General features: G+C 41.7%; 1 protein-coding gene across 8 annotated transcripts in view; it reads right to left on the reverse strand.

The window, feature by feature from the left end:
• MLLT10 (MLLT10 histone lysine methyltransferase DOT1L cofactor) overlaps positions 1–21,820 on the reverse strand; it is a 227,746-nt gene that overhangs the window by 110,520 nt on the left and 95,406 nt on the right. For 7 of the 8 annotated variants that reach the window (XM_030550393.1, XM_030550391.1, XM_030550394.1 and 4 more), the window contains 2 exons: positions 15,405–15,498; positions 12,999–13,094 (listed from right to left, as the gene is read on the reverse strand). In XM_030550393.1, the coding sequence (XP_030406253.1) occupies positions 12,999–13,094; positions 15,405–15,498 (190 nt within the window). The remainder of the gene's footprint in view (positions 1–12,998; positions 13,095–15,404; positions 15,499–21,820) is intronic. The other variant, XM_030550398.1, reaches the window with a different exon arrangement.

Here is a 21,820-nt window from a genome sequence, read left to right on the forward strand (position 1 = left end):
GAGCCCGCACCTCCAGCCAGAGCCCTCACCCCCTCCCACACCCCAACCCTCTCAGCCAGCACGGTGAAAATGAGTGAGCATGGGGAAAGCTAGCAACAGAGAGAGAGGGAGGGAATAAGTGGGGGGCAGGACCTCAGAGAAGAGGAGGGCAGGCATCAGAGCAAGAGTGTTCAGTTTTGTACTGTTAGAAAGTTGGCAACCCTAACCTCAACTGCTCCTAACCAGCACTGCCATTTTAGATAGTTGCCTGTGCCAAGTCCACAGCTATCTATCCCATAAATGGAGACTACATTGATAATCGTATTTAAATAGACATGCAATGAAGCGTGTGATAATGAGAAAACATTTATAGTGGGAAGACCAATGGTAGGAAAACATGTATATTATAGATATTAAATATATTTTGCACACATATACATAAACATAAGAACAAACCAACCTTAATCTAGGATATAGCTAAACTACAACTAGTGTAACAAGAGATTCATATTTCATAGCTATGATTAATCAGAAAGCTTTATTTCACATTTGGGATCTCAAGAACATGTCTCTCTTTTAAATTATATAACATCTACTTTAATTACAATAATTGCAGGCTGCAGGATAAGAAAACAGACAGCAGTATATCATTTTGAAATACAGAAGCAACTGCTATTCCAGACACTGTCCTCTATGAAGAAAAAAAATGAGAAGACAAGGCCTACGTCTATTACTTCAGAAAGGCCAAAGATTTAATGTCATTAAATGATAATCTTGTATACAAGCTATCGATTAGTGAAAATTCTTCAGTTACTTTGACTGAACTGTATGCTGTGTGATCTAGATTATTTCAGGGGATTAAAAGTGTTCACTTGTTTTCTTTTATACATTTACAGATATAGCAAAACTTCTATTCTTAGCTACCAGGAGGAAAACGTCACCTCCTTTGTAAAATAAGTCAAGAAGTCTATTTCATAGCTGCAACTTTATTTCTAGGAAAATGCTTACAGGACAGTCAACCAAATTTTAAAAGACCTAAATATGGAACATCTTTCTTCTGGTCACAGAAATCCTTGGGACAAAAAGTATTCTGGAGTTCCAGGGTGAAGTGGCAACTGGTAAGGAATGGGGGGGGATTGACCTAACACATGTGGGAGAGCTTTGTAGGATTGTCCAACTGGGAACTCATGTCTGGAGTGTGTAGGGTTGGGCATCTGTCCAGTCAAAAAATAACTGGTCAACTGACCTGTCAAATAATGCCCAAAATAGTTAATATTTTAAAGCACCAATTTATTAGAACAACAGAGTAAGACTGTGTTCTCCAGTAGGCTTAGCCTTAGATAGATATGTTTGCCTAATTACAAAACACATATTACTTAAATGAGTTATTTTAACTCCTAAAAATGCAAAACAATTAAATGAAGTTCTAAAACATGAAAGAATAAATGGAGATTACTTACTGTAACTGGAGGTTCTCGTCCCTATTCAGATTCCAAATGCATTTGTACCATGCACCAGAGCTGGAAACATTCATAGTAGTGTCCGTTGACACCCATGTGCATCATGCGTCGACCACGTGGTGCATCTGAGGTTTTAAGAGGCTGTGCGGGTCAATGCCACTGCAGTTCCCTCACACCAAGAATCAAAGTAGCCCAAAGCAGAGGGAATGGAGGGAGGGATTGGAATGTAAACAGGGACCACACACCTCGAAAAACTCCAGTTACGGTAAGTAACTGTCTCTTCTTCAAGTGATGATTCCTATGTGGATTCCAAACACAAGGTGAGTAGCAAGCAGTGCTCAGTGCGGCACCAGGTGTAAGGGATCTTGAAAGGACACAGTTTGCAGTACAGCTTGACCGACTGCTGCATCAGTCACTAAAGTAGGGGCAACAGTGTAGCAGGTGGAGAAGGTGTGGACAGAGGACAAAGTGGCTGTCCAACAAATATCCTGCCATGGAATGTCTGCAAGGAAAGCGGATGTGACTGCATATGCATGCCTGGAGTGGGCTGTGACGCCCGAAAGAGGGGTGAGGAGGAAACATGAGAGCGCGCATCGGAGTCCGTGATACAATGTGATACAATAGAAGAATGTTGGAGAGGCATTGTGAGGAGAAGGCATGACCCCAGCAGCGCTCGGCAATGGCGACGAAGAGCTGGGGTACACCCAGAAGGCATGAGTACACTGGAGATAAAAGACCAGTGCCTGGAGAACAAGGGAGTGTTAGGCTCCCTGGAGGAGGCATATGGTTTAAGGTAGAAGACTGGGAGATGTATGCACTGGTTGAGGTTAAAGGAAGAAAGCCACCTTGGGGAAGACGCAAAGAGACTTTATTCTTCTGGAAGAAGGTAAAAGGCAGGTCTGTAATCATGGCTGCTAGTTTGCTAACCGAGCCGTGAGGAGATGATAGTCAACAAGAGCATCACCTTCATGCAAAGATGGGCAAGGGAGCAGGCCATGAAGGGCTCAAAGGGCGGCTTGGAGAGGACAAGATTCAGGTCCCAAGAGGGAGCAGGCTTCTGCACGGAGGGGAAGACATTGAGAAGGCCACGAAGAAAGCAGGCAGTAGTTGGGTGGGTGAAGATGGAAATGCCCTCTATAGGGAGAAGGAAGGCACTGAGTGCCACTAAGTGGATGTGGACGGAGGAGTGGGCAAGGCCCAACTGGCGGAAGTGGAGGAGGTAGTCCAGGAGGATGGTCCACAAGGAGAACAGATTCATCCATCAGGGGTACCTGTGGAGAAGGTCAGAGCAAAGCAGGATGCTGGTGGAGCAGGAGGAGCTCATATGCCAAAGTCTCAAAGTAGGCGGAGGACCAGAGTGCCGAGGAGAGCCAACATATGACAGGAGGAGCTCAGCCATCAGCGTAAGGGGAGACGAGTGCCCCGGTATGTGTGGGACCAGGTGTGAAAGTCTGGATGGTTGACGGTGTTGACGGTGGCCCAGCACCTCAGCTGAGGGAAGTGCCGGCAGAGCTTGAGGATGCTTAGACTTATGCTCCATACAAGACTTCTTTGGAGCAGGGGCATCCATGTTGATGCGTGACTTCTCATCCTACCTGGCATTGCTGAGGGAGGCAATGCTGCACTTGGCGGTGGTCTCCATTGGGGAACCACTTTTATGCTTATGCTTCTTGAGTGCATGGTGGGGCTTCAATGGGTGCATCAGTACTGTGGGTGCTGCACTGGAAGGCGCTCACTGCCAGTGACAGGCGCTGCTCCGGCAGATCCATTGGTGCTGGAGCTGGCTGCACACACGGGTGCATACCTTCCTCCATGAGGTACTTGTGAAGGCAAAGTTCTCGGGCCACTCGAATTCTGGATGGGAACAGATGGCAGATGGAGCAACATGCGATGATGCAGGCTTCACCAAGACAGTAAAGACAGTGGTAGTGTTTGTCACTCACAGAGAAGGAGCGCAGACATGAAGCACAGTTTTTAAAACCGGCTGGCAGGGACATAGTCCACTGGCTGGGGAAATGCCCCATAGAGGGGAAAGGCCAAGGAGACACCTAAGTACATGAACGGACAACTATATACAACTAAGAATTAAAATTATTTACAGCAAAATTGAAGACTAGTTCTCTTAGCAAGCTAAGAGCATCGATTAACAGGTACTGGCCATGCAATGGTAAGAGGGAATTGGAGTGGCATCAACTCACAGTCTCTAAAAGCCTCAGATGCACTACATGGTCAAAGTACGATGCTCATGCAGGTCAATGGATACTACTATGAACAGTTCAGCTCCAGCGCATGAGCACCCACGTTTGGAATCCATATGGGGACCATCACTCGAAGCAGAACTATTAACTCCAACTTTTTAATAACATTAGGTTAACATTTAAATATGACTATTATTCAAGATTGACCAGTTAGAAAAGAAAAGAAAAATTGAAATAAAAACAGAAACAAACATAGCACCTATAAAAAAGGGCATTTTAAAATGCACTTATGCTAGGTAGGCAGCAGGAAAATTCTTCAAGCAGCTCAATAGCTGTGTATTTTTTCTGTGTTGAGGAAGAGGTTTAATGAACCTTCCTCAGACTTTCCCAGTAAATTTCGCTATATTGGTCTAGTCAATTTTGATTGCAAGCTCTTCATGGCAGAGACCAGGTCTTTTATTTAATGTGCTCTGTAAAATACATTGATGGACTGGAATACAAATAAAGAGATACACATATAAAATGTTTGTTCTAGAGGATTCTAGCAGATCAAGATGCTCAACTTAAAAATTTTTTGGTTTTGCAGGTCACTAAGTACCACAGTCAGCACTTGAGTCAGGAAATGCCAAAATTTAGGCCACTTCTTAATTTTATTTCTACTCTCTTATATTACAACTGGCTAAAGATTGATCTCAGAATCTCACCCTTCATATCCCATTTGTGGTCTTGGGAGAAGTACCTGCTGAGTGTGTCCACTGTCGCATTCTGGCGATCAAGTAGGTAGCATGCTGAGATGTTTATGTTGTGTTGTATGCACCAGTTTTATAGTTTCATTGCTTCAGTGCATAGCAAGTGTGACTGAGAGCCTTGCTGGCAGTTGATGTAAAACAAGCATGCAATGTTATCGGTTATAATGTGGATAAATTCGTTCTTTATATAAGGTAGGAGGTACCTGCAGGCATTGCGGACTGCACATAGGTCTAGTAGACTGATGAGTAAAAGTGAGTCTCCCCAGGAGACTATTTGCCTTGAATCGTGTTGATTCATATGTGTGCCCCAACCAATCAGTGAGGCGTCTGTGATGATCACAATCGATAGGGGTTCTTGCTGCAACGGGATGCCCATATAAACATTTCGTGGTCCTATCTACCACTGTAAAGAGTCTAGGACACTGGCTGGCACTGAGAGCTGTTTGTGTAGGCTGTGTTTTCTGGGTACGTATACCATGCTTAACCAGCCTTGTAGGCACAGCATATGTAGTCTTGCGTGTCGTACCACAAATGTTGTGGCTACCATGTGTCCCAGTAGTTGCAAGACAGTATGAGCCTGTATTTAGAGGCAGGCTCCTACCTCTGAGATAAGGTTTGTGATAGTTGTGAATCTGACTAGGGGCAGGGATGCTTTGGCTATGGCATCAAGGTGTGCCCCAATGAAGACCGGTTGCTGGAACAGGATTATAGTGGATTTTTGTTCATTTTTCTGCAGCCCTAGATCCCTGAATAGTGTGATAATGGTTTGGACTGTGTCCATTGTTTCTTCTCGAGTTGATCCTTTGAGAAGGCAATCGTCCAGGTAAGGAAAGATCATTATTCCCCGTTTGCATAAATGTGCTGCAACTACCACTAGGGTTTTGGAGAAAACTCTTGGAACAGTAGATAGGCTGAATGGTAGCACTCTGTACTGAAAGTGTTCCTGTCCTACTGTGAATCACACGTATTTTCTGAGAGCTGGATGAATGGTGATATGGAAATAGGCATCTTGGAGGCTGAGGGCTAAAAACCAGTCCCCCTGTTGCAGCGCTGGCAGTATCATGCCCAGTGTGACTATTTTGGAACTCTTGGGAGTGTACAAACTTGTTGAGCTTCCTGAGGTCCAAGATAGGTCTCCATCCCCCATTATTCTTCTGGGTCAAGAAATAATGGGAGTAAAATCCCTTCCCCCTGTATTGAGAAGGCACTTGTTCCAATGGCAACTAGTTGCATAAGATGATCTACTTCTTGTCGTAACAGGTGCTCGTGAGAAGGATCCCTGAAGAAGGACGGGATGGGGGGGGGTAAGGTAGGTGGTCCGGAGGTGAAGTGGATGGTATATCCCCAACAGACTATTTCTAGAACACATTGGTCCACTGAGGCCCAGATGTGATAGAATGGGCGAAGGCTATGACCAAAACATGGGAACAGATTGTGTATAGGTGCTGCATGGTGAGGGAGGTGACTCAACCCCTCGACCAAATCTTCAGAATTATGGTTTAGGAGAAGCCGATTGAGAAGTCAGCGCTTGGGATTGGGGTGCTCTCTGATGCTGCGAGCGTTGACACTGCTGTTGTTGCTGTCGATTGTTGGAGGAGTCTCTGAGTCCTTGATAAGGTTGGTATCTTCTTCTCTTTGCAGGTGGGCTATAAATTCCCAGAGTATGCAGAGTGGCCCAAGAGTCCTTCATTGTGTGGAGCATCTCGTCAATTTTGGTCAAGAACAACTTTTCTCGATCAAAGGGCAGATCTTCTACTTTAGTCTGTAGTTCTCTAGGGATGCCCGAGGCCTGCAACCAGGATGCCCAGTGCATCACTACAGCTGTGGCTCTGGCTGCTGTGTCGGTGATGTCTGAGGACGCTTCGAGGGTGTTTTGGCTATGAGTTGACCCTCGTTTACAGTAGCCTAAAATTGTGGGTTTTTTTCCCTTGGGGAGCTCTGCTGTGAATGAGCTAAGTTTCTCACAGGTATCATAACTGTATTTTGCCAACAAGGCAGAATAGTTGGTGATTCTGAATTATAATGTGCCTGAAGAATAAATTTTGCACCCAAACAGGTTGAGCCTCTTGTGTTCTTTATCCTGTGGTGTCAATCTATACTGGCTTTGCTTGCTATATTGGTTAGCGGCATCAACTACCAAGGAATTGGAAGACGGATGGACAAAGAGGAGCCCTCGCTGAACTCCCACCCCCGCTCACTGAAGACTGGTACACCAGCAGGGGGAGGAGGACACCCCGACCTCTTTCCCTGGCTCTGCACAGCACATCAGTTTCTTCCTCCCATTCCACCTTGCCTGCCTGATGCTGCAGTCCTAGTGCCAGGGAAAGCAGGATTCCGCATTAATGTTATGATTACATGATTCCCTCCGAGTTCTCCCACAGCCTCCTCTTCCCACAGACCAAGGAGATTTCCTCCCCCCCCCCCCCCGTACTCCACACAGGACTGTGTTGGCTGCTGGGAGCCCACATGCTCAGCTGGGCAGTAGCTATGTGAGCTCTCCATGCTGAGCAATTTCAAAACTTCCTGGGGCTTTGAAAGGGCAGGGGAGCTGCCTGTGTAGCTGGATGCAGGGCAGCAGAGCTCAAAAGAGTGAGCAGAGTGGTCACAGTGGGCATTTTGGGATACCACTTGGAGGCCAGATAAACGACGTAAGGAACACATTGTCTACACTGATGCTGCATCGTTCTATGTTGCAAAAAGCTCTATGCCTCTCACTGAGGTAGTTTTATTTTGTCAGCGTAGCAGATGACCTTTTCGGCAGGAGGAGCCTTGCAGTGTGTACACCTCCACTTTTTGTCCACAAAAGCTACCTTTTGTTGACAAAACTGTAGTGTAGACAAGGCCTCATTGCCACAGAGGCGCAGCTGCATCATGGCAGCACTGTAAGTGTAGACAAGCCCTCAAATAAGAAATGTGATACATTTTACACAAAAATATGTAAAGCCAGATGTCATAAAATCCTATTCTGTCCACAGCCTAGTTTTCAGGTAAACAACTGATGTAGTCAGTAAGTCTGGAATTGCAAGCAACTCTGGATATATTTGATTGCCCTGGCTCAATCGTCTTTTGCTGAATATATGGTTCATTGAACCTTATTAATAATGGAAAGTCTGGCGTTGAGTGTGCCTTGCCTTTCGGGGTCAAGACAACAATGAGCCCAAAATCAGGGAAGGGCCCTCCCCAAAACACATCAAGTAATAAAGGGCACACATCCAGCTCTTAGAAGACAGAGCATGAAACACCCACCATCCGAACTATTCTAGCCAGGGCAAAGGTAGAGCAATCCCTAGCTGACCCAAGATCAGGGGAAGCACAAAAGGTGGCTTTCAGCTACCCTTTGCTGCCTTTTTTATTAAAAAGTAAGTAAGTAAATGCGCTGAGAAACATTACGCTGTGGAGTATACAAATAGTTGACATCTTTTAAATTAAGATGTCTTATATCTACAACATTTAAAGCTTCAGTTTAATTTACATTTTTATCCTAATTTTTTTTGTAATTGGCCTGAGTTTGTTACTCAGACAGCCAGAATATTATATGAATTGTGGTTTTAGGCCATTTTTCATCTTATTTCTTGAAACTACAGTTCTTTGACAATTATTGTTCTGATAAATGCAAACAATGTAATATTTTCTATCAATATTTTAGGTGTAATGATGGATTAGAAAAGTCTTTAGGGAAAATATTACTATCCCAAAGTTATTTTCTGATGTCATCAAAAAATAAACACTCATTATAAGCAACTAGCAAATAAGGATCACAGAAAGCTTCAGTAAATATGACAACACGTGAAAATAAAAGAAATCTGAGAAAACAGCATGTAGAAAATCAAGTTTGTTTGAATCTCCATTTGACATTCAGATTGCCACGAGAGTCAAAAAAAAAAAAAGAGGATTATGTGACAATGAGACCTCCTTTCTCAGACTTCAGCAAGAGCTGCATGTGCTTACCTCAAGACAGAATTTGGGTCTTGCTTTTTCTGCATGTTAAAACTACTTTTTAGCCCTATTACAATTGCAAAAATAATACTGAATTATACGCTGGTTTACATATCAGAAGAATAATTAATTTACGGTGGAAGAATCTTTACTTATTGGCAATACTAGAGTCAGCAATGGAAGCTCAGTCTAGTCTGACAGTCAGGGGTAAAATAAATATAAACATAACATCTTTTTATTTGAAAACCAAGCGGGTTCACCATGGAAGCCTGTAAAAATGAAACATGGAAAACCACTACGCTATTTTTAAAGAGTCAGTTTTCAAGAGTATAAGCACACACTTCAAGGTCATTAGCATTCAACTAGTTAACCAATCACTTACCCACTGTGCACAACTAATATTAGAAAATTTTTCTACCTACAGTGCATACAGGATAAACAAGACCACACTCCTAGATCCAGAACATTACAATCAAATAGGCCTCTTGAAGCATTACTGTCATTAGTCTCTCAGTGGTACATTTTACAATCCAGTTGGGCAGATTTTCAACACAGACATTTCTTCCCAAGTGTTAAGGTTCTCCCTTCTCTTTCCCCTTCATCCCCCACTCCCCGAAAAAAGAGAGCAAGAGGACTTTTTCTTTCAATTTCAACACTTTTCAACTATCCAAAGCTACATGACCATTCATTTTTCTTTTGGAACCATATCCAATAAATAGCACTAGTTTGTATTTTCCCAGGTCTCCATAAGATAAGATAAGCAGCAATGGATTGCCATCTGCATAATATATCAGATGAGTGTCGCATGAAAAGGTAATCAACTTTAACAAAATAATTAACCTTCATACTATGCTTGGCTTACTGATCCATAATTATAATAAAATAATAATACTTAGCTCTCATTATAGCAATTTTCATCAGTCAGTCTCAAAGCATTTAACAAAGGAGGTTGGTAACATTATCCCCAGTAAAGATAAGAATTTTCCATTATATGTAAGTAGGGATACAATTTTAAGAGGATTGTCCTCTGATAATAAACATTAATAAAAAGGTTAAAAAATACAACTGATAAAAAGTTAACTCTAGTAAATTAACTTTTTTATTCTGATCTGTGGTCTTAACTGTAAGAGTGCTTTGCAAATATGTGATATGTAAAACAAATCAAGATTGCTTTATGAAATAACTATAATATACTTGTGATGGGTTAGATCACAGAACCCACCTTGGGTGCTGCCACTCGATGTGCCAATACTACTTCTACCCCTGCCTTCCCTGCCAGCTCAGGACTCCAGCACCCTGTCTTACTGAGCCAGACACTCCCGTCTGCTCCAACAAAGACCCAGGGTCTCCAATTACTTGCCCCAAAGCTGCAGATCTACCTGAAAGCAGCTAACAGAAGTGTTCCTGTCTTTAACACTCAGATGTCCACCTCTATATGGGGTCTAAACCCAAATAAATCCATTTTACCCCATATAAAGCTTATACACAGTAAACTCAAATTGTTCGCCCTCTATAACACTGATAGAGAGAGATGCACAGTTGTTTGCTCCCCCAGGTATTAATACATACTCTGAGTTAATTAATAAGTAAAAAGTGATTTTATTAAATACAGAAAGTAGGATTTAAGTGCTTCCAAGTAGTAACAGATAGAACAAAGTAAGTCACCAAGCAAAATAAAATAAAATGCGCAAATCTATGTCTAACCAAACTGAATACAGATAATCTGACCCTTAGAGATGCTTCAGTCAGTTTTTTTCCTTGGGGTATGGCTACACTTGAAATTAAGTGAGAGTGTGGTCGGAGCGCCAGCGCTGGGAGAGAGCTCTCCCAGCGCTGCACGTAAACCACATCCCTTACGGGTGTAGCTTGCAGCGCTGGGAGCCGCGATCCCAGCGCTGCAGCACTGATTACACTGAGGCTTTACAGTGCTGTATCTTGCAGTGCTCAGGGGGGTGTTTTTTCACACCCCTGAGTATGAAAGTTGCAGCGCTGTAAAGTGTCAGTGTACCCAAGGCCTTAGGCACAATTCTTTCCCCAGGTACAGCTCTTCATGAATGAATGGGATTCTTCATGATGGCTCCACCTTTGTTCTGTTCCATTCCTTTATATAACTTTTGCATAAGGCGAGAATCCTTTGCCCCTCTCTGGGTTCCCACCCACGCCCTCTTCTTAATGGAAAGACACCAGGTTAAAGATAGATTCCAGTTCAGGTGACATGATCACGTCACTGCAAGACTTCATTGCCCACTTGCCAACACACACACATACAAGACGACTTACAGGTAAAACACACCCATCTGCAGACAATTGTCCTGGTTATTGGGAGTCATCAAGATTCCAAACCATCATTAATGGCCCACACTTTGCATAATTAGGCCCTCAGAGTTATATTTCATATTTCTAGTTTCAGATACAAGAGTGGTACATTTATACAAATAGGGTGAACACACTCAGTAGATTATAAGCTTTATAATGATACCTTACAAGAGATCTTTTGCATGAAGCATATTCCAGTTACATTATATTCACTCATTACCATATTTTTATAAAACCATATAGACTGCAATGTCACAATACTATATAAAGCCTTTTAAATACCAAAATAGTAGATAACTTCGTCAAATTAATAGTACTGATTGGTTTAGTTTTACAGACATTGTGGGTTTAATTCTGCCTCTGGGGTGTGCTGAAGGCAAACAAGTTCACGGAACCCAGTGCACCTAGAAAGGGGGCAAACATAATTCAGCTCTCAAAGCTGGGAAGTACAGTACAAAGAGGAACTTATTGGTACTGGTAGAATTAGCAGCTTTAGAGGGGGGAGATTCTAGGTATGGCAACAGTTGAGCAGCTGTGCTGGGAAAGTGCTGGCTATACTTGTTGAACAGGTGTAGTAAGAGATGCTCCTCCCAGTACTTCCCTCAGGACTCTTCAATGCTGCTCAAGTTTTAACAGCCAAAATTCAGCCCCGTGTTCACAGCTAACAATTACAGGAGAGTTTGATTTACATTTTAAAAATTAAGTAGCACTTTTGTCAACTATCTTTCTGACGTTCCAAATGGACTAAACTGACCAGCACCTATTCTGAGAAATTGTAAACTGCAATATAATAATCAAAACAATAAAGCAATTAAATTACTATTGACTTCAGTTAATAGCAAAACAAATATTAACTTTCAACTTACAAATAATTTTGTAGTCTATATTTATTCTAAGACTTTGTTTTTGAGTTTCCATCTAATAAATAATTAGGATGTGCCCTCTTGTCCGAATATTATGCTATCCATAACAGCTCCACTGAAAAAGCCTACAAAAGCAACTGTTGCCAGTAGACATCGAAGCTGTTTTCTATCAGGATATCTGACTAATTGGCCAAAATCAAATCCTTTTCTGGCATAATATATTTTTTTAATCTTTAAAGTTAATTTAGAGAGACAAATACATCTGAACAAAGCCACTGCAGAGTTACCAGGTGAGGTAAAAGGGTAAATAGTTTATGGAACTATTCACCCAAAGCACAGCCAAAGATTAAACGCTTAAAAAGTCACCTTGATTAAAAAAGGGGAACAACATTCATCCATGGTGAAAATGTGCTTGCAAAACAAAAATTCACAAAATTTCACTCTTTGAAGGAAGACCCATACACTACTCATTCAAATTTCTTCTCCCTGCTATTAAAACTGTTGTTTCTAAATACCATAAACATGTATATAAACATGTTTCTTTATTATATCTGTTTTATTCTTATTTCACTCCTTTGAATAAATATGAAATACCAAGTATGCCCACATAAAATAATTTTAAAGATTTCATTTTTAAAAAATAAAAAATTAGGGATACAGGGTTTGCACCTGTACATTGTCACTTTTTTGCTCCCTCGGGATGCAAGTAGGTTTGTATTATTATGCAATTATCTGCTATTTTGTTCTAGAGCATTCAGACAGCAAAATGACCTTACACAATTGTTAATTTGGTAGTGTGAGCCAAAAATTTGCAATCATTCACTTAACAATATAGAATCAACCTTCTTCCCCAAACTATTTAAAATCAAACTATAAGAAGAGTAAGTCCACAAGGATACAAATTAGAGGTTAGTCATGCTTTTTATTTTTTTTTTTTTTAAATTTAAATTCCCAAGTGTCATGTCATTCTGCCATCACAGTGGGCTTAACAGTACCTCTGAAAATAATCTAGCAACAAGCAAGCAATCTCGCTAACCTCAATGTCAGTTTCTCCAAGGGTGAAGGGAAAAAACAGAAAACAAGAGATTTAATTACCGCACTAGAAGTGACTGGCTACCAATATGTTTTTTAAAAAGATTATCTTTTTTTTGTAGGCAAAAAACAAAGATTTCACAAAAAATCCTCTTAGTTTTCATTAAAGATTAAGACAACTGCATACAAGCAACTCTTCCAACAGTTTCGCTATTCTCACATCCCAGATACCACCATTAGAGGAGGGGGAAAGGGAAAGTGTATGTACACAAATGTACCAAAATAGAAGGCTTCCTCTTTAGGTTCTATCGCCTCTAATTTACTATCTTTATTACACACACTCAATGTTTTACATTTCAGAAGCAAACATTCTCCATATATTTTAGCCATAACTAAATGAAATATTTACAAGCTACTACTATTAAGCAGATGTGCCACATAATTAGCAACAACAAATCCACTTACTTTTTTCTCCTTCTCATGATGTTTATCCTGAGAGTGAGAGGAAGAATCACTTAAACTTTGATCATATGACCTATTAGATCCCCGTTTGCTCTTTTTCTAAAAAGAGAAGATATATTTATATATGTAAAAAAGGAATCATTATAATAAATTACGGAACAATCCATTTCAACTGAGTTTGATAAAAATGCCTTACTGCTCCACACAAAAAAATAAATAAATATGCTTTTAACTGAGAGCCTGACAAAAACTGGCACTGCTGTTTGAAGTGTTAACGTTAACTATCCCAAACATACCAGAAGTCAACTACCCTCTGATTGACATTTGCAGCCTATCAATTTGCAAATATGCTTTCCACAAAAGAGCCAATAGCCACCTTTTAACAATGTGAAATTACATTTAGATATATTTTCACCTTCTGGTAACATAAAACAAAAAAACAAAAAAGATTTTGCTCAAGTGAGACTATGGTACGCCATGGTGCTGACACTGCCATTAACTTAACCAAGCCACAGGGAAAAATGCATACTTGAGATATGTCTCAAGTGCACTGTGAGGAGCAGGGGTTCTGGCTTCCTGGTTTATCATTCAAATAAATACCCATCTGGAGTATCTTATCAGCTATGAAACAGAAGTTGAAAAACTATTTTTAAAAAAAGATACAAGGATGTCAAGTTAAAATACATTAATTTACTGGTGACAGATAGTGATTTTTTGTGGTGTTGTTGTATTATAATAATACTCAGGAGCCCTTGTTAGGGACCAGGACTACTTTGTGCCAGGCAAGTGTCCAAAATTCTGAAGTCACTTCATAATTGCACAATAAAGCAGGCAAAGCATGTCTCATTGATTGCACCACAATTAAGGGTTTTTAAAGACAGTACGCCCAATGCTGCTTCTCTAACCATCCTAGGTTCTCGAGGTTACAACAGAAATTCACTATCTAGGTATCTTACAACTACTATAAAGGGAAAAAACTGTGCATTTACTAGCCAATATTGACAGGACCTCACTAACAGTCCATCAGAAAGCTTCATATGACCAACATTCTCTAGCCAATTCATTATAGTTGCTGTTTATATTTCAGTCTTCTGGTGGAATGCCACACACCACATAATATTTAATATATGGGATTTTTTTTTAATAAAAGAAATACTAATTTGATAACAGTATCCTTAAATCATGTCTGCACTGAAGCACTGAGGACAAATTCAGTGTTAATGTAAACATCAGTTGAGTCATTTAAATTCAGCCACTGGTGTAAGAAGACAGAATTTCACTCCAGGATTTTAATACTATTTTAACAAATAAAAGCTGTAAATCCTCCAAGTCTGAACACGTACATTAATATGAAGAGATAATCAGGATTATCAAACTGACAATCATCAGAAGAGGTACAAGCCACTCAACTCACAGGGTCTGATCCAAAGCCCACTGAAGTCAATAGGAGTCTTTCCACTGACTTCAAAGAGCACTGGATCAAGCCCTAAAGCATCCCCTTTCTGGTGTACTTTAGAAAAAGACAGTTAGCCAAGGATCTCAGCTGAATGTAGAGTAATAGATCAATATACAGAATGCTAGGGGAAGGATAACAGAAGGAAAGAAGAATTTGTGGGCTGATATATCCTCCAATACATGGCTTGCCAAGAGGAAAAAATTTGTTAAGATGCTTCCAGAAGAATATGTAAGTATGGCCAAACTAAATCAAATAGGAAGACGAAACATTACAGGACCTTAATGCAAACAGATATAGGTGCCAACTCCGTGGCAGCCCCACCCATCAGCTCCTCTCCCTCCCCCCAGTGCCTCTCACCCACTGGCAGGCCCCGCTGATCCGCCCCTCCCTCTTCATCCCACTGCCTCCTACCCACCACGATCAGCTGTTCAGCAGTATACAGGAGGCGCTGGGAGAGAGGGGGAGGCACGGGGAGGTGGCACACTCAGGGATGGAACTGGGGCAAGAAGAGGTGGGGCAGGGCAGAGCAGGGGCACAGACTAGGGCGGAACAGAAGTCAAACACCCCCAGGGAAGTGGAAAGTCGGTGCCTCTGAAATCAGAAGCTCATTTTGAACGATACAGGTCTATTACATGTCTTTTTTTTTTAAGTCATTGTCTAAACATGCTCCCTATTTTCCTCTGACAGAGATAATACATTCCAAAGCAAACGTTTGTTCATAACACTATAATACATTTTCAAGAAGTATTTCTGCCCTCAAAATTAAATTGTTACCATAAGGGAAAAACGAGAATATTTTCCATATAATTTCGTATAATTTTATTCCGTTTCTTGTATAAGCAACACCCTAACCCACATACAATACTATTTTAATCGCTATTAGAAACTCAAGTCATTGAGTAAAAATTCAAGTTAGTGTCATATTTTATAAACTGAAATCAATAAATTCTTACCAGCTTACTAAAATGGTATTTACAGTAGCCACAGTATTGGACATTATCTGCACCATTACCTTCTTCTTCACAAAGAAGTCCTGCAAACTGTGCACTGGGGAAAAAAAAATTCAAGATCAAAAGTCATTTTATACCAGATCACCTCAAAATCTCTAGAAGAGACTTTCAAATATAGATGCCTAAAGTTAGTGAGGAGATTTCCAAAAGGCATAAAAAGGAGTAGGACATGCAACTATCACTGACTCAATGCGATGTGGTGCCTAACTTACCTTTGTTAAGTCTTCCCCTACACTACTAAATCCATATTTAGACATCTAAATAAGACACCAGTCCAACAATACATTCGCCAAGCTGCAGAACACGTTTAAAAAAAAAATCAGGTCACTTACTATGGTTCCCAACCGTGAACTTGTTCACATTTGTCTACACTTGTGGCAGTGTGTAGGGTATGTGTAGCTACACAGGGTAGTGAAAGGCAGCCTGCATCCACACTCACTGCTGTGTGTAGTTACACAAAGCACTGAAAGGATCCAGAGGGGGAAAACAGCAGGGAAAGGCTCCAGCAGCAGCTACCAGAGCTCTTCCCCACCACACAGAAAGGCTTCAGTTTGGGGGAGCTACCAGAGCCTTTCTGCGCTACCAGTCTTTCGCTGCAGCAAGGAAAGACTAGCACTGGGGACGCAGAGAGACACAACATTGCTAAATACAGCAGTGTAGATATGAGAGGCACTGTTTGGGTGTGTAGAGAGCCATGAAAGCTATATTCCGTAGGGTTCAGGCATACAGGGCATTTCACTTGCCTAAGCAGTGCCTTCCCATCTATAGTGCCATTTATACCCATGCTAGCCGGGCAAGCAGTATCTGTACTTCACACACTGCCATAAGTGTAGATCTACCTTTAAACTCTTGCCCCAAAAAACTTCATTTATCTAAGCAAAAGAAGAGTTTTCAACAGACCAATGCTTTAGACAACAGTAGAAATTGTTCAAGTCTTGAACATGTTAACAGCTACTCTTCTAACCTACCAGTGGAAATGCATTAATAGAAGATATAAAGATTAAAGAATTTTTAAATAAAACAAAGTACCATGACAAATGAAGACAAATTTTATAGGTTTAAAATGGTCAGTATCAGATGAATGTTTTTTAAAAACCCTCAAAAGTTTCCTTGCCTGTATTAATAGTTTGTTCTATTGAATTTTCAAAAGCAATAATTCAGTAGAATAAGAAGTTACTCACTTTGTGTGGTAATGATGATTCTTCAAGATGTGTCCCCCCTATGGTTGCTCCACTGTAGGTGCACTTGTGTCCCTGTGCTTCAGATTGGAGAACTTCAGCAGCAGTGTCCATTAGGCCCGCACAGCCGCTCTCTCCCCTCATGCCCTGCCACAAGGCCAGCCAGTGCACGTGGGCTAAGCCCCGCTCAGTTCCTTCTCTACCGTGCAGTCATTAGGAAGACCAAAAATAACTTGAAAAACAGTTAGCCAAAGGTTCAAAAAGTAATGGCTAATTTTTTTTTTAAGTATATCAGAAGCAGGAAGACTGCTAAACAACCAGTGGGGTCACTGGATAATCAAAATGTTAAAGGAGCACTCAAGGGGGATAAGGCCATTGTGGAGAAACTACATGAATTCTTTGTATTAGTCTTCACAGCTGAGGATGTGAGAGATATTCCTCAACTTGAGCCATTCTAGTTAGGTGACAAACCTGAGGAACTGTCCCAGAGTGAGGAGTCATTAGAGGAGGCTTTGGAACAAACTGATAAACTAAACGGTAATAAGTCACCAGGACCAGATGGTATTTACCCATGAGTTCTGAAGGAACTCAAATGTAAAATTGCAGAACTACTAACTGTAGTATGTAAATCATTTAAAGCAGCTTCTGCACCAGATAACTGGAAGTCAGTTTATGCTATACCAATTTTTTTTAAAGGCTCAAGAGGTAATCCTGGCAATCACAGGCTAGCAAGCCTAACTTCAATACCAGGCAAATTGGTTGAAACGATAGTAAAGAACAGAATTATCAGACACATATATGAACATAATTTGCTGATTACCTGTTCTGTTCATTCCTTCTAAGAACCTGGCATTGGCCACTGTCAGAAGACAGGATACTGGGCTACATGGACCTTTGGTCTGACCCAGTATGGCCATTCATATGATCTTATGTTCATTGAGAAGGGTCCCTGAAGGAGGACGGGAAAGGGTGTTGTGGAGAGGGTAAGAAGTACCCATTGCAAACAATCTCCAAGACCCATCGGTTCGATCTTATGCATTCTCAGGCATAAGCCAAATTGGTAGATATTGGTGGTCAGCTGCAGCAGTTGGGAGGAGTGGTCTATAAACGCCTCAATCAACACATCAAAACTAGCGCTTGGAAGTGTATGGCTGGGACATGGAAAATTGTGGGCCAAATGGTTTATGCCTAGAGAACATAGTTTTCTCTCTCTGTGGCTCGTAGTAGTGCTGAGTCAGGTATTGGGAGGTGCATGACTTATGATGTGGCTATGGACTAAATTTCCTCTTTCGTCCTAGTGTGTAGATACCTACTGAGCAGAGGGTTGTCCTAGAATCCTTTAGTGTGTGAAGAAAGGCGTCCATCTTCTCCATGAAGAGCTTAATGCCTTCAAAGGGAAGGTCTTCAATTGTTGACTGAACTTCTTTTGGGAAGCTTGACAGAGATAGCCACAATGCACGTTTCATAATCACTGCAGTGGAGATGGACCTGGCCATTCTGTCAGCTGCATTGAGGGCAGATTATAGTGCTATCTTGGCCACTAACTGTCCGTCTTGAATAATGGCTTTAAATTGGTTGCGGTGTGACTCAGGCAGCAGTTCAATAAAATAGTTCAGTTTCCAACAGTTTCCATAGTTGTATTTTGCCATTAGGGCTTGGTAATTGGCTATTTGAAACTGTAGCATGGCCAAGGATTACATTTTCCTCCCAAAAAGATCCAAATGCTTCTAATCCTCATTGTAGAGAGTGGACCTCATCTGGTTTTGATGGCCACGAGAATTAACAGAATCCACCACAATGGAGTTGTGTGGAAGGTAGAAGAAGATGAATTCTGTCTCCCTTGCTGGGACATAACATTTTTGTATCCACCTGCTTGCAGGTAGGTGATAACGACGCTGGAGTCTGTCATTTGGTTTGCAGGGTCCAGGAGAGACTCACTAATAGGGAGGGCAATTTTTGAGGACAAGGATGAATGGAGTATGTCAAGGAGTTTGTGGTGGGTGTCCTTGACTTCTTCTAGCAATATCTTAAGAGTGTCTGCCGCTCTCTTCGCTAGGTCCTGGAAGAGGCAAAAGTCATCAGCCAGAGATGGTGGGGGAGGTATAACGGCCTCATCTGGGCAGGAAGGAGGAGGATATGGTCCTTGGGGTCACCTCTTCCCCAATGTCATCCTCCCGTTCCACCACAATTTCATTTGGAGGTGCCAAAGTTCCAGATGCCACGCCGAAAGGGGTGCATCTCAAGGGTTCTCTGGTAGGGCTAGAAACCCGAGAGGCATGGGAGCAATATGAAGCCCAAGGGTCCCAGTATGACCATTGAGGCAGTGGTGGTGCCCATGGTTGACTATACCAAGGTGATGGTGGTGGGGCCATCTGAGGCTATGCTCAAGAGCCCTGTTGGTATTGGACACCATAGGGAGCCTGGGAGAAGTATTGTAATATTGCCTCCTCTACTTTGCTGTCCAAGTACACACTTGAGAGTGGGAGAGCGTAGCAGGGCAGCAGAGAAGACTCCTGTGCCATACAGATACTCAGGGCAGAGATCCCTATTCTGAGGAGACTCTGGTACATTAGATACGCAGAGGTCTCTTGAGTGACAGAATTCCGGCAGTACCAATCAACTTGATGCCACTGGCAATACCAGGGAGGATGGAGATCTTGCCCACACCAACTGCTCTAGTGCTGATGGGGCATCCATGACAGCACTAATGGAGTATCAAATATTGGCAACGTCTTCTTAGAGGAGCGCTTACTCCTATCCTTGTCCCTCAGTGCTGTTGACTCAGTGCCTATGTCCATCAGGTAGGCACATCAACAGCACTTGCCGCTACAGATCTTCATGAACTTTGCATACCAGGCTGGGACTGAGTCAGTGCTGACGGTACCAAGCACACTGAAGATAGTTTACAGCCAGCTTTCAGCTCACCGTGGGGACTTCCCACTCTCTTTTTCAATGACGTATGAGAGGGGTCATCAGCTGGTTTCTTTAACCCACAGCCTTTGGATGTTATGGGCTGTGGGAAAGACGCATGTCTGCCAGGCAACTCTTGGCGCAGGTCCAGAGAGCCGTCTCCATGAAGATAATCTTGTGGCTCAGCTCGTTGTCCTTAAGAGACCTGGGTCTGAGTTTCTGGCAGAGACCACATTTTTGTGGAATGAGGCCTTCCCTGAAGCAGTGTATGCACTGGAAGTGCTTGTCTGCAGCTGGGATAGTCTCTTTGCAGGAGAGGTACTTCTTGAAGCCCAGTGAACCGGGCACACCCCATTGGGGGAAGGGTCCCCAATGAGAAAAAGCAGGAAAAAGTCTTTTTTACTTTCATTGAAAAAAAATGAAAGCGGAAACTGAAACTTACAAGTAAGTACTAGGGCACTAACTTAGTTATAGAAATGTAAAGCAAAAGTAATGATCTTAAGAGAGTGCAAAGAGCTGTCTCTAGCCAGGGGCAGTTGAGAAGGAACTGAGGGGGGGTTAGCTCACGAGCGCTGGCTAGCCTCATGGCAGAGCACGAAGAGAGAGAGCACATATGTGGGCCTAACAGACACTGCTGCTGAAGTACTCTGATCAGCAGTGCAAGAACGCAAGTACCCCTATAGTGGAGCACCCACTGGGACACTACTCAAAAGGTATAAAAAACAAATTTGCTTTTTATCCTTTGCATTGTTGATTTATTTTCTATGCAGCAATCAATTTGGACACTGAAAATAGATTTACTTTCATTTTCTATTTCTTTTTCATTAGCACAATAATGCAATATTTTGGTTACAAATGCTGCAAGGAAATGTTTGGATTTAAACAAGTACTTCACACATTTCATCACATTAAAAAAATCAAAAGCTTTTCTATTAATATTAAGGACTTAGTTTAGCTTGATTTTTATTTTATTTTTTTTTTAAACACAGACAACCTCAGCAAGTGTGCGCCTCAAAGTACTCAAGACATTATCTCTTATAGTCAGGTTTGACTAATTTAAGTTTGACACAAATATACTTCCAGGTTGGTTCAAATTTTTGATAAAAAACAGTTACATATCTATTCTGGAACTGTTGTTCGAGATGTGTTGCACGTGTCCATTCCACTTCAAGCGCCTGTGCACAAGTGCCAGGAGAATTTTTTTCCCCATAATAGTTCCACTGGGAGGTGCATGCGCCCTTCGCACTCTCATGCTGCCAGCCAAGAGTGTAAAAGGAGCAGAGCCATCCTCAACCCCTTCAGTTCCTTCACACTAAAAGCCAATATTTGAAGCAACTCTGATGCAGAGACGAGGCGGTTGAGCATGTAACAGACATGTGCAACACATCTTGAAGAACAATAGCAAGCAGGTATGCAACTTTTTTCTTCTTCAAGTGACTGCATGTCCATTCCACTTCACGTTACTCACAAACAGTTCCAAACGGGGACAAGTATCAGAGTCTATTGAAACAAAGACTACAGCAATACTCTCCTAATTTTAGCATCATCTCCAGAGGCATGGAAGATGGCATAAAGGGCAGTGAACATTTGAACAGAAGACCTGATGGCATCCCCTAAATATGTTGGCAGTGGGAACATGACTCAGGAAAGATGCTGAAGCAGCTTGAGCCCTTGTAGAGTCTGCTAAAACTCTGTGGGGTAGTAGAACTTCAGCAATATCATAACACAATTAAATGTAGGAGGAAATTCAGTAAAATATCCTCAGAGATAACAGACTTCATCATTCTATCGGGAACAGAGACAAATAGTTACAGGCATGATCAGAACTCCTTAGTCTTGTCTAGATAAAATGTGAACATTCTGATGACAGCCAAAGAATGAACTTTATCCTCATCTTTGTGAGGGTGGGGTTTCAGAAAGAAAGTTGGCAAGAATATAGTCTGATTTATGTGAAAATTGGAAGCCACATTGGTAAGAAATTTGGAGTATGGATGTAAACCCACTTTGTCTCTGTCAAAGACAGCATAAGAAGGGTCATCCATAAAAGCCTGATGCTTCACAGCTCTCCTGACCAAAGCAATAGCTACTACGAATGCTATCTTCATCAAGAGAGCAAAGATGGCATATGTAGTTATAGTTTCAAAGGGACCCCACAATAACAACAAAAGAACCAAAATTTAAATCCTAGGATAGTATTGGATCTCTAAGAGGAGGGAAATCTATCCAAACCTTTTCAGCACCAAATAGTCAAATGGGAGGTTGATTTTCTCC

The sequence above is a fragment of the Gopherus evgoodei genome, chromosome 2, assembly GCF_007399415.2.
Source record: "Gopherus evgoodei ecotype Sinaloan lineage chromosome 2, rGopEvg1_v1.p, whole genome shotgun sequence".
Classification (NCBI taxonomy): domain Eukaryota; kingdom Metazoa; phylum Chordata; order Testudines; family Testudinidae; genus Gopherus; species Gopherus evgoodei.